We start from the raw sequence: 13,335 nt of genomic DNA, 5'->3' as shown, positions 1-13,335 counted from the left end.
TAATAACAGATTCATGAATTATTAGTGTTATTATGGGTCTTCAAATATTCTTGACCCAAGCCCTCAACACCTTAGGGCACCGAGTATTCAAAATATACTCTAGTTTTTGTAGTAGACTATGCTATATTGCCAAATTGTGACTCAGGGGTCACTCACTGACCTATGCCCCCTACTGAGCCACGTGGAATTAGGCATCCATACTACACCATACTGCATGCACACAAGTTAACTAACTAGGACTTTCAGTTCTTAACATAAGAGCCTGTCCATTTAGTCTTCTTTAGTTTGTGTAAAACATGTATTAAATTATATAGTCTAGAGTAGCTACTTGAGAGAGATAGACTGAGTTGCTTACAAACACAAAGAGGAAGCTTTTACATTCACTCCTTTTAAACAAAAGCAAAGGAAAATATGAGGACGTGCCTTAATTCCTTCTTGCATTGACCCCTGATTGCATAGTTCTTGACTACTTTATTCTCGGGTGTCCCAGATAAATCTGCTTCACAACTATTGGACAGCTGCACACAGTCAAAAGAGTCTCTATTTCCGTTGTATTATTCACTCGTGGTTCGCCAGACTCATTTCATTAACAGACAGAGAATTGATAAGAGGCAATGTTATTATAGTTCCATTATAGTGAGTTTTTCACTTTCTAGTGTTTGGAAAAATCTATGCTACAGCACCACCTGCTGGATTGACCCTTATAATGCATTACTAAACACAAAGAAAAAATGCTTAAACGTGCACGACATATGTTGCTGTTATTAAGGATGTAGCCTATAAAACACCTTATTATACCTATTGTTGTTGTTGTCTGTAATAATTTTACAGAGATGAAGGGTGAATGCACTTCTGGTGAAGGGTGAATGCCTTTCTGAGCGTTTCATGATGTTTCCAGACCCTGCCTCATAATATACCAATATACCATATACCACCATCAGTTTGACTACTTTGGAATCTATTAGATCAGTCATGTTTATTGCATTGTTAATGGTCATGGTCACATTTTTATATAGCTCTTTTCCACCTTCAAGGCACTCAAAGCGCTTTAGCTATACTTCTATAATTTGATGTAATAAAACATAATGATTGAGTAGTATGCACACATACTGTTATACATAACATTTGTAGGGCTTTCGTATGATATACTGTGTAACCTACTTATCAGTAACTTTGTCACTATAGTCCCATATGTTTATTTGTGTCTACAAGTGTGTCTACAAGTAATGATCGTTCACACTGAACATAATGCAAATAATAAGCAAAGGCCAGGATTAGACATGCTTTATATCAGTACTTAGCTCATCTATAAGTTATGACTTTGATCTTTTTGAATAATTCAACATGGCCTTGCTTCTCAGCACCTCATTACATTAATGTTAACCTTTTCCACAACATCCGCTTTTTAGATCTTCCAGGAATGTTACAATCTCTGAGAACAAAAATAGCTGTAGACATAGAGTTGATGTCACACACTCAAGTGGAACTTTGAAGCATCTTTTCTAAATAGAATAAATGAAAAAAATATATTTATGTAGTTTCTTCGATCAAAATGCTTTTTTCAGATTGGAATATGTGCATTTTTATATAATATACTGAACCCCTAAGGCTATTTGTTATGCAGGTCTTCTAACATGACTTATGCCTTTGTGTGTTCTGTCGTCTGCGTTCTTATCTGATTGGATGTTTTATTGATTCAATTTCCCTGTCTAACTAAAAAGGAAGAAAATAACAAAAGGCACACACTTAAGTGGAAAGGAATAACAGAAGACAGTTTTGAAAGCTGGAAATACCAACTGTTTATTTCTAATTTTGTGACTACAGAAATGTTGAAACATTTGAACACTGAAAAAAGCTGGATGACATCATCACTCGCTTCTCAATTTTCTTTCTTTTTTTCATTTGCTTAGCAATCACAACAGATGATATTGCACGGCACTGAGAAAGCAGTAGCAAAAACTGGGAAAGAGCAATGACAAACCAAGTCATGAGACATGTGGTTATACATCTGAGAGCTCCCTCAGACACACGCACTCACACACACACCTAACTGAAAAGCAATGTAGTTGAGAGGGTACAAAAACAAAGAGATCAAGGTCGACGGAGCACAAGGCTGACAAGAGCAATGAGATTTTATTTTCTGAATGCAAGTGCAAGATGAACTACCAATGAAATCTATTCCTATATGTCTATGACAACAAATATGCTTGTTTATCAAAACCCTTCAAGCATTTTTGTATATGAACCGCTGGAGCTCACCCCTCTTTGGGTGACAATCTAAATTCTCCAGCGTTAGATCCAGATGATTGTCTTAGGCGCCGCAGTATTGTTTCCAGACTTGTAGGCAAGCTATACCCATCATAATGGGAACTCATTAACATCAACAGCTTTGTGTGTGATAATGGTGCAGATACAGGCTCTTATTGCAGAGTCTATCCCTTTGTGAATATGCCTATATATCACATATGTAACTGTACTTATTCAGGTATGATCCAGGGTACTGTGCTGTCTGAATATGACATCAGAGGGAGTCTACAATGTTTCACAATTCACCCATAAAACATGCACACACATACAAATTTATTTTGACTCTCCAGGAATATTTAAAAATAAATAATCAGATTGAAATAGTCAATATAAAATAAACAGCAGACTCAAAAAGTGCTATCTAGGGCCAGTCGCTTTGTGCCACTAGATGATCTTATGAGCATTTGTAGAACAGTAAGTAATTGACACCTTGGGAATGTATCTTGGCACACACTAGTGCCAATTTGAGTTGAGAATTTCATTGTCCCCATACAAAATACAAGTATACTTAAGAAATACAAATACATAATCGCACACACTCTCACAAGGATGTACATTACTTGACAGTTACTTTTTTGCAAACACACCGATTCCTTCATAAAGGTGTTTTATTAGACTTTGCTCATAGTCATTACATGAGTACGTACCAAAAGAACAGATACTAGGTGGAGTAAGGCGGCGGTGCCAAGGCAGTAAAAACAGACCCAGGTGCATGGCCCCACCCCCGGCAGACCGGCTGCCCAGCCTCCACTCCACCTCACTCAGTGCATGAGACAGCAAAGTGAGCGGGACTTGCAGCCCTCCATTTGGATGTTTCCGATTGTACATTGACCAGGAGATTCCCCACATGGTAGAGTAAGCTTGTCTACATAGCCCTACGCCTTCTACATTCTATACCCGTGCGAATGGCAAATCAAAACTCAACAAGTCTAATTCACAAATGCCAGTGCTTTTCAACGTTATACATATTTTTTCCAATTTTTTGGTTTGTTTTAAAAATCTTTGGATGTGCAGTAATACCCATAAAATAAGAGATTTTTAAAAAGTCAAAAGAATAGAAAACACACATACACACTGCTTTTTGCCAGGGGTTCAACAAAGTAGCTCCTGTATGACTTTGCTGGCACTGGCAAATCAACTGTCAGGTTTCTGGCAGTGTTAAACACACATTAAAATGTCGGCTAGGACTTAGCTGAGAAATACAAACTACTCTTTTGTCATATCTAAGCGTGGGAAATAAGGCTGTAACATAAATTATCTTTTTTGTTTTTCTTTTTTCAAAAACCTACTATATACAAATCTAGAATTTCTACAAATGCATAAATTAAAGCAGTGGTTAAACAATACAAAAATGCAATTAAATAAAATCACAACACAGAAGTAGAGAAAAAGGAAAATATGAACACAATATCACAGCAGTTGGTTTTACCCTGTAAAAGCAATAATCTACATCATAATATTGGCAAAACCCAATGTCTGATAAAAAATACGCTTCTCCCTCCATGCCTTAAGTTTCATACATCAACCCTGAAACTTGTCCGCCGTGACTCCAAACAGAGCACATCTGCCATAAACAAAAACTAAAAAATAGATAATTATTTTCAAATAACAAGAACAGTTAGCACACGACAGGAGTTCTGCCTCACTCACAGAGAGACGTCTCAATGCAGAACTCAAAGGATTTATTACTATGAGGTATTCAGAGACATTGGTAAAGACATGCACGGCCAGAGTGCTGGGCCTTCTACACACAGCAGAGACAAGGGAGGGTCAACAGGAAGAGGCAGAGACAGGAGGAAACTAAGACCTTTGGTTTAATCTGTAGCGGTGGACAACATAAACTCCTTTGGTATGCTTTTTAATCTGTAGAAGTGGACAACAGAAACTCCTTTGGTATGTTATTTCATTGCATGGTTGCGCTGGCGAAAGCACCACGGTGTGATTAAAAAAAGACTTTTCCTTGTTTCTTCAATAGTGGCCCTTCTACAGGCTGAGGTATTCACAGAGTCAAAGGTGAGAGGTCAACAGCGGTTTAACACTTTGGTTCAAGCAAGGCACTCGTCCTGGGAGTTTTAGAAAGATTGCAACACATCTGCTTCTACTTTCAGGAACATGTCTGCCTATAGTTGATCTGCCCATGAATGTGATGCTCATCGACCTATTGTCGTGTGAAGATGTTTGACCTATTAGCTGAATCAGTAACATCGGCCTATAGATACACACTCAAAGACAAGTGGAAATAAAGCTATACAGAAGAGATGGTGGAACAACTTTCAAAAAGGAACGTCACTTTGGTATCGATAGATTGACCCTTACAGCAGTAAGAAAAATCCAACCATCATCTGACCCACATGAAGCTGTTGTGTGTGTACCTAAAGCTCAATCAGCAAATGTGCCTATAGCTACATCAGCACGACTATCTATGGAGCTGTAATCGGAGAACAGATGAAGCGAGAGAACGCATAGTGTTTGTGAGAGTATGGTGGGACTAGAGAGAAGAGGGAGTACAGGGTTAGAAAAAGGGAAACATACAACAACATATTCTTTTGTTTAACACCACTCGTGGAGGCCGTGCAATGAGAAAAAATCTTTGGTAATCTTTGGTATCATCAAAGTGATAGAAATTATGTATGGAACTTTTTGAGTGAGGTAGCATCTTTGGTTCACACTATAAAACATCAGCAGGTCTTGACAAATTTTTGTATATAATTTTTTTTTTGTTTCAGAGATGATGAAGAGGATGATGATGAAGAAGCAGCTCATTTTCTCTCTTTGGCCTCTCCTTGCTTTCAACGCTTGTATTTATGATGAATGTAGAGCTGCTAACCCTGGCCAGAAGGAGGATGACGGCAAAGGGGCCAAGCTAATATATTATCTAATGCTACTCCGCGCCCTGTTTTGTCTTTGTGTGTGTAGTGCTTTCCTCCTAGTGCTGAAATGCATAGCTTTACCGACTGAGTGCGGGAATGTCCAGGATAGTAAGCGATGATGGGAGGGGCATGGTGGGAGAATGCTTTTGTATTCAAGTGATGAACTGACATTGCTCTGTAAGTGCCAGAAAGTGATTTTATCATTGACATCATTCCCTCCAACCAACATGTTTGATGAGGAGATAAAAATCAGATACATATAAAGCGCAGGGGGCACAGTGACGCTCCGAAAGCAAATTACTAAATCAGGTTGCTCTATTTCCCATAAATAAAAAATAAAATAAACTCCTTATGGTGTTTTTTTTTTATCTTTGATCAACAATAAATTATATAATAGATAACCCGTGGGGACAATAATAATACGAGTAAAGCTTTAAATGACTGATTATGCATCTTCACAATAAGCAATCACAGTAACATTCATAAGACTGATTGTGAAGATACAACTGTATTCATTGATTCAAGAAGGCATTTATAAGGCAATGATTCTTTGGAACATATCAAGAGTTAAAGCTATAAAGGTTGAATAAGTGAGTGGAAACAGTTTAGACATAACAGTCTCTCTTTGGAGGTAAGTGAACTAAAATACTTTCAAGATTATCAACTACAAAATATACTCTTTGGTCAGATTACATTCTTGTGTAAGTAGATATTTTGTATGATGGAACATGGTAGATAAGACTTTGGTTTGACTATTAATGATGATTTAACGTTTCAGCATGTTGGAAGAAAGCACTACCATAGTCAATTTTTGATTTGGGGTTAGCACTCTACAGTACTTTGGGCATGTTCTCTGTCTCTCTGCAGTGTGTTATTAGAATGATACAGACAGTTGAGCAGACAGACAGCCAGATAGACAGACAGTCCACTGACCAAAAATGTTGCACAACAATCTTTTAGCTCCTGTGGGATTTGTTTTCTTTGGAGATGATTGGCCAATCCCACGAAGCTCCACATTCTGGCTGTTTTCTCTAGCGCATAAACAGCTGCAGATCAAACTGCCAATAGGCTGACTAAACCTCATTTAGGGACCCATCATTAAAACCAACCATTCAGATTAAAGATAAGGATGGTGATGTTAGACGGATACTTGGAAAGTGTAATAAAGCTAAAGACCAGTGATAGTAAGTGTGTGTAAGAGGGGTAAAACTATAGTCTTTTTGCAGTATGTATACACAGAAATGTGTTGCTGAAACAAACATTTCAAAGCAGGTCAACAAGAAGTCTTTGGTTTGTTTTTTCATCTTTGGATACTATAAATATCAATATAGTACAGGTTTAAGGGCAAAACGTTGCTTCAAGGTCTCTTTAAGTTTCTCTTTGTTTCACTTAAGTTTTAAAGCTTTTCCACCGAGGTTGAGTCAGTCCATGAGTTGGTCAAGTCAGTCCGTCTTCAGGCTTTGGTGCAGGCGTTTGGGCCTGTGTTAGCTGGGTGACCGGAGCCGTCGTCCACCCACTTGTCCAGGCTGCGGCGGCGTGCGTTCATGAAGAAGTTACTGACTGTGGCCAGCTCCAGGCCCAGCTGCTGCGCGATGGTCAGCTGCAGCTCCTTGGACGGGCGCTTGTTCTCCTTGAAGATGGCATGAAGAGTCCTCCGCTGCACATCTGTGAATACCAGCCGGGGCTTCTTAGAAACATTCCCCCGATCGTTCCGTCCGTGGTCCTGTTCTTTGCGCTTGCATGCTGAAAGGATCAAACACAGAGCTATTAGGAGATGGCTGAAGTGACAAAAACAAACTAACAAAAAGCAACAAAAACACAAAACAATAAAAACTTTGTTTAATTTTGCCTAACTTTAGACCTGTCCTAGTGTCCAGAAACACACTATGACTACTGGGGTGCCATGTACTGAGATGCTACATTATAAACACATACCATACTACTATTTATTGACACATTTTTAGCAGCCCGTTGCTTTCTTAAGGTCATAATACTAGAGGTTATACATGACAATTGATTTATGTAAATATTAATTATATTAAGTAGGCAATATGGAAAATAATGTAAGTATGCTTTAACCTGAATTCAAACAATTGAAGGTTTATGGTAATATTAATAATAATAATTTATAAATAAATAATGTAAAGTATAAATATAAAATTAAATATATAATAGCGTATACGTGAATGTATTTTACACCAACTCATTATGCTCCTTACATAGCACAAGGTTATTCAAATTTTTGCCAATCCTGCTTTGATTGAATTTAGTTTTTTCACAGACTAAGACAGACCCATTTTCTGCTCCCTGTTCTATCATTCGCTCTGCTGCCTCTTAGTGATGTCTCTGTCAGCTGAAAGGTGCTGTGAGGGAGTTCACCATACACAAGCACCCAGAGAAGCTGCAGCACACACAGACACACACGACCCAGTAAGACAGACGAAACCCGGGGGCCGAGAAACCGTGAGCGCTGTCCATGGTGCTGAAATCAACTTTCGCTTCTGTGACTACACAATACAGACCTATCATCTTTTATCAAAATGCTCTTTTCAAAGAATCCGTTTGACAGCTAATCAAATCGTCCTTTACCCGATTTTATATTGTACTGTGATTCCCCCCTCCCCATACCCCACGTCTAATACATAAGGCTCTGTAGTGCGCATGGACCAGGAGGGGGCAGAATTGGGCTGTTGCGCGTAGTAACATAGAACACGAGGCCTTTAGAAGCGAAAAGCCTAAACTGTATGAGAAACAAACGCCCATGCACCTGAAGATGTAGGTCTATGTATAGGTCTATGTATGCATCTAACGCGAAATGTCAATACAAATACATTAAACCGGATGGAGCCTGTGCGTAATGGATCAGGTGGAACCAAAACATAAGGAGCAAGGCGCTGAAAGGCAGCACGCGCAGAAAGAAACACGTGGCAAACTTTTATATTAATAACTAATGAAAACAAGATTTATTACAACAAAAATTGCCAATATGACTAAATATGACACAGGGAAATCATCAACAGCTTTAAGAACTCACTTTAAACACGTTGTAACGCGCACTTTTGAAAATATAACCGAGACCAACATAAAAAAGGACTACAACAGTTCAGTGTAGGGGCAGCACGCTGTCTCCAATGCTGGTAAATATTAACAGAGTGCTGCTTCTAGTCATGGACGATCTGCTATAAATCAGTACAAGTGAAGGCCACCGCAGACAGAGGCAAGAGCAGGTACTGGAGCCAAGCCGAGCACAGAGAACAGGGCAAGACAAGGCAGGTATGGAAGCCAACGCAGCCTTCCAGTCAGGTCATGGAGGGGGGCTAAAACAACGTACCTCGTTATCACACTAATCACATACACACATAAGGATACACGCACAACGCTGCTGCTCCCGGCTAATCATTACAGCCTCAGATAACTCCACAGTCACATGGATACATAGGGTCTACTGGGCTGACATTGTGATGATAGAGCCGCGTTCTCACACAGAGAACAGCAAACAGACCTCTGCAAGTTGCAAATATTCAACTGGACCCTCGACCCATTACTTCACTAGGTTAGAGGTAACATTTAAAAGAATCATAATAATAATACATCAATAAATAAATGGACAATGATTGCAACTAAACACGGGCGTTTTGTGTTAAAAGCGCAATAAACAACGTGTCTATTTCAATCTTATTAATCCCAAGTCGTTACCTGCCTTTTCTATCCAGTCAAAGGATAATTGAATACGTGGGAAAAGCAGAAAAAGACCCGAGATTAATTTCAGAAGCCTAAAATCAATAAGTATATCACATCTACTTCAGCACCCGATCACATAGCTCACCTAGACACATGCAGATCAATAGGCCTATTCTCTCAGTCCAGGTCCCCCTTAAACAGTATCATTTTACCTGTTATTTGAATATAATCGTTGTGAAGATCTACAATATTGGTATTTTTTAGATTTTATTCTCACAATAAATGATTATATTAAGGCTATAAAATGGTCGGCAGAGTGTAGCTACACAGCCAATGAAATAATAACCTATATTTAAAAATGTAGCCTAGTAAAATATTGGTTATACTATTATCCATGCACAACGCGCAAACAGCAGATGGGAAAACTGAAAAATAACCAATTGTGATGAGGCCACACAGGCAGGCGCACGCAAACACTCTCACACACTTTCCACAGCCGCGTAAAGATGAGGCCTCACTTTTAAATAAAGTCAAAAAGCCCATTTGTAGGTCATCGATTACACAACGTAAAGAAATCTATGGGGTGCTGCGCGTGAAACATTGCACACCAGACATGGACCTCCTCGCGCGCTTTAATTGACTCGTGTAAACCTTTGAGACTAATGAATAACGGCCTCTGTATCGGCTAATTAGACTAGCGTTGTTTTGGTTCTTGGCTGTCTTTGAAATAGCCTAATATTTATATCATTATTTCTGGTAAAATATGATACAAAATGTTTTAATTTTACTGAATAAAAAAATTACAAAATGATAGCCTAATATTGTAAGTTTACACCTATAAATTTACATTAAGCTAAGTTTTATTTGAGCCACATCTCTGCCACAGAAGTGCCACAGAACTGATTTCCAAGTTTAAGAACAACAACAACAACAACAGAAAGGCCTGATCAGCCTCAGAGCACCAAAATAAACACATTCCTAACGATTTCTGCGCAAAGGATCACTTTACGTGCACAATCCAGCGGTCGATACTTTGAGGTAAAATGACATGAGCACACTTGTTTCACACAAGCCCCAAATCTGCGTAAAGGCAGAAACCGGATGCGTAGACTATCGATAAATAGCCACTGGTTTGGACACAACTTTGATCAAGTCTGATCGGGATTGTTTATGAGTCTGATGTTTGAATCTATTATTCACCCCATTCTTTCTTTCATATAAACATACTGACAGTCTTGTTTGGACTGCTTATAAAAATGCGGAATAACTTTTTCTGGTTGTTCCAGCCAGCCTTACATAGTTATGTAAATATCCAAGCCTTAAAGGAAAACATCAGTCCTCAATGTTGGTTGTTTAAGTTAAAATTAAATTAACGTGCAAACATACGTGGCATGGTTTCTTTGTTTAGTGAACATCAGTTCTAACATTTAGGACTCGTGTTCCTCTTGGCTAGCAACGTGAAAAACATTGATATAGTAAAAGCAAAAAAGGGGGGCTTTACCGAGGCTTCGCTCACCTGCGAGCCTGAGCGCGCTCATGCGTTGGAACTCAGGCTCCTGCAGCCACTTCCACATGCGGCGGAAGGTCTCTCTGCCAGACTTGAGCTTGGACCAGGGTTTAGGGTTCCTTAGCAGGTCAGACAGTGTCCCCTGGGACCGGCACAGAACCCTCTGCGCAAAGATGGCCTGAGGGATACTATAGCGCTTGAGCTCTGTGGTGATCCTTTGCGCCACTTCTTTGGTATTTACTTCTTCCATCTGTCCCCCAGAAACAGCCCCCCCTCCCGCGACTGCTCCTCCAGTGACAACCCCTCCTGGCTGTCCGGGCCCAGAGGCCTGTTCGCCTCTGCCCCCCAGCCCCTGACCGTGGCCCTGTGCTGCGCCGAGGTGCGCATGTGGATGGTGGTGCAGACCGTTGATTTGGACCATGCCCGAGGAGCTCATGTGCTGCTCCGCGTGGCGGCTCAACATGGCTGGGTGATGCGCCTCAAAACCACTTGGAGTAAGCATCTTCTCCCCGGGCATGGCGGCGCCAGGGTGTGCGTACGGTGGGATGCCAGCTTGGGACGTGTGTATGCTGGCTAGACCGGAGCCGGACAGCGGGGATAGGCTCTGGCCCATGCAAGGGTCCTTGTGATGGTAGGCGGGGTACAGACTGTTCATAGGAGCCAGGCTACGGTCCTCACGCATGAGCGTGAAGCTGCCACTGACATTACCGGGAATCCTCTGATGCGGATGCGCGTGCGGATGGTGCGGATGGTGGTGGTGATGATGATGCGGAGGAAACTTGTCAGACACGGTAGATATGGGGGGTAAAGGCTGTAGCGGGGTGAGGGTGGTGTAAGTGCTGCTGGCGCTCATGCCAGGGGGGGCTTCACACATGCTGATGGCCGAGTGCAGGTGTCCGGGGTGTCCGGGATGATAGTCGCCGCTGTCCAGAAGGGTCGCCATTCCCATCGCGCGGTGGCTCAAACCTCTTGGGCTGGGACGGGAATGCGGGCTGTGGCCGCTCAACAGATCTCCGTGGCTGGCTAAAGATTCATGACTCACTCCGTGCAGTTCTATATTCTCCATCGACAACTGTGCATTCATGATCCGGGCAGCGCTGTGGACCAACCATCTATGTGACGTACCGCAGTTAGCTGCTGTCCAGAACGTCCACTTAACTTATTGTCTTTGTTGCTTTTCGCTCTCGCAGCAGATTGTTCCTCTGGTGCCTTTATTTAACGCTTTCGCTATTTTCCTTCCTCGGGTGTAGTTTTGAGAAATATAAACTCCAAATCTTCTTTTTGTTAACGTTTTTCCAGATTTTTTTCTTCTACGATTTAAGCCCCCCCATCGCCAGGCAGCTGTCCTTGCGCTCCGGTCGGGTGCCGCGCCATCTCTAGTAGTGTGTCTCCAGCCCCTGCTCCACCGCGGCACAGATCAATGGCCGCGCATGCGCACTAACACGTCCACGCTCGCCCAAGCTCGCTTTCTTTCTCTCTCATGTACACGCCCATCCTTGTGACGCACCGTACCTTATTAAGGACGGGACGTATCAAAGCACTTGCTAAAAGGTTCACATCAGCCATATTCAATTGCTTGTTAAAATTTAAACAGATACAAAAAAAAAAAAAAAAAAAGTCAAAAACACACATAAAATTGATTCATGAAGCCGAGCTCAACCTTTTGCTCAATTTTTAATAGTCGATATATTATATTTATATATCAGGACATAATGAGCCTTGTCCTCGATCCTCCTTAAACCATTAGGCACAAATTTGGTAAACTTCCGGGTTCATTTAGAGTTGATTGTTAACTCAGTGGATTAAAATCTTGTAATTTTAACATAATATGACGACAAGGCACTGAATAAGAACAAACTAACTAACAATCCTTGAATAAATAATGGTTTTATCTGTGTTTGAATAAACCACTGAATAAATAATAGTCTGATCTGTATTTGTTGTGCAGACACCAGTGTTATTTCTACATTGCTTTGTCACTACTGGATCAGATGCGTCGCACCCCCACTGTGGCGGTTTAGCCAAACCGAGAAGTACCTTTTCTTTTGATAGAAATGATGAGCAGATGTGTCTATTGTTCAGCCATTAGGCCTAACGAACCACGCGCAGCAACAGGCTGTGTGTGGTGTGAGGGGCGCACACTTGTTCTATTTGGAGCAAAGATAATAGTGAAATGCAATCAACTTTAGTATATGAGAAAATGCTACCATAGCAGGTAGTTCCGACATTAAATAAGTAACACTCGGCATTGTTGTTTGAGTTTTTTATTATACACAAAACCAATACAAAATGCACATAAAGCACATCATTGATGAGGATGAGGAAGCAGCATGACAATGACCCGTAGGCCTATGTAACAGTGAGCGACTGTCCTGACAAGTGTTTCTAGAGTAGCCATAGCACAGGTCAGGGGCCGTTTATCATAAAGCAGTGCAAAGGGCGTCCTCCGCCCGGCCGAAGTGACAGCTTGCAGCGGCCAGTGTCCTGCTGGACCCCCGCTGAATGGGGGACATGTCAAAGGTGACGCTTCAAGACTCCCAAAGCCAACATCTGCGGGGGGACAGATTAACCTTTCAGACTTTTCCCTGTCCTGGACCTGCTATGGGGCCCTGCATCTGTCAGGGCCCTCACAATAGAGGCAGCACTCGCTTGAACGAGTTAAATAAAAGAAGGAGAAAAAACGAGAAGAAGTTAAACTGTCTCTGATGTGAAGTCAATGTCAACGGCGTGTGTGTGACGTGTGTCGAGACAATGGGACATTAATTCCTCCAAATGTGACTGGCCAACCGTGTAGTTCATTGCACATAATGGACTGAGAGGGGTAAAGGCTTGTGCCTTATTAAAATATGGCCAACCACAAACACAATTTTAGTTTACATTACATAGTTTTTGTCTAAGAGACGCGCACTTGTTTTACGCACCGCAAAATCAGCTAAATGTGATTTTTAATGTTACGAATGAGAGGTTATA

At 41.2% G+C, this 13,335-nt stretch overlaps 1 protein-coding gene across 2 annotated transcripts; it reads right to left on the bottom strand.

The window, feature by feature from the left end:
• Positions 1–1,774: 1,774 nt before the first annotated feature.
• onecut1 (one cut homeobox 1) lies at positions 1,775–11,794 on the bottom strand. Of its 2 annotated transcripts, none has more exons than XM_033984996.2 (2): positions 10,360–11,794; positions 1,775–6,920 (listed from the first exon to the last, which is right to left on the bottom strand). In XM_033984996.2, the coding sequence occupies exons 1-2, from the start codon at positions 11,447–11,449 to the stop codon at positions 6,631–6,633; spliced, it is 1,380 nt and encodes a 459-aa protein (XP_033840887.1). In that variant the 5' UTR covers positions 11,450–11,794; the 3' UTR covers positions 1,775–6,630. The 2 variants fall into 2 exon arrangements, with proteins under 2 accessions (XP_033840887.1, XP_033840894.1); XM_033985003.2 differs by having other exon boundaries at positions 10,375–11,788.
• Positions 11,795–13,335: the final 1,541 nt, after the last annotated feature.

This window comes from Periophthalmus magnuspinnatus, chromosome 3, assembly GCF_009829125.3.
Source record: "Periophthalmus magnuspinnatus isolate fPerMag1 chromosome 3, fPerMag1.2.pri, whole genome shotgun sequence".
In the NCBI taxonomy this organism is placed as follows: Eukaryota; Metazoa; Chordata; class Actinopteri; order Gobiiformes; family Gobiidae; genus Periophthalmus; species Periophthalmus magnuspinnatus.
The sequence above is the reverse complement of the archived record's forward strand: the minus strand, read 5'-3'. Positions and strand labels throughout refer to the sequence as shown.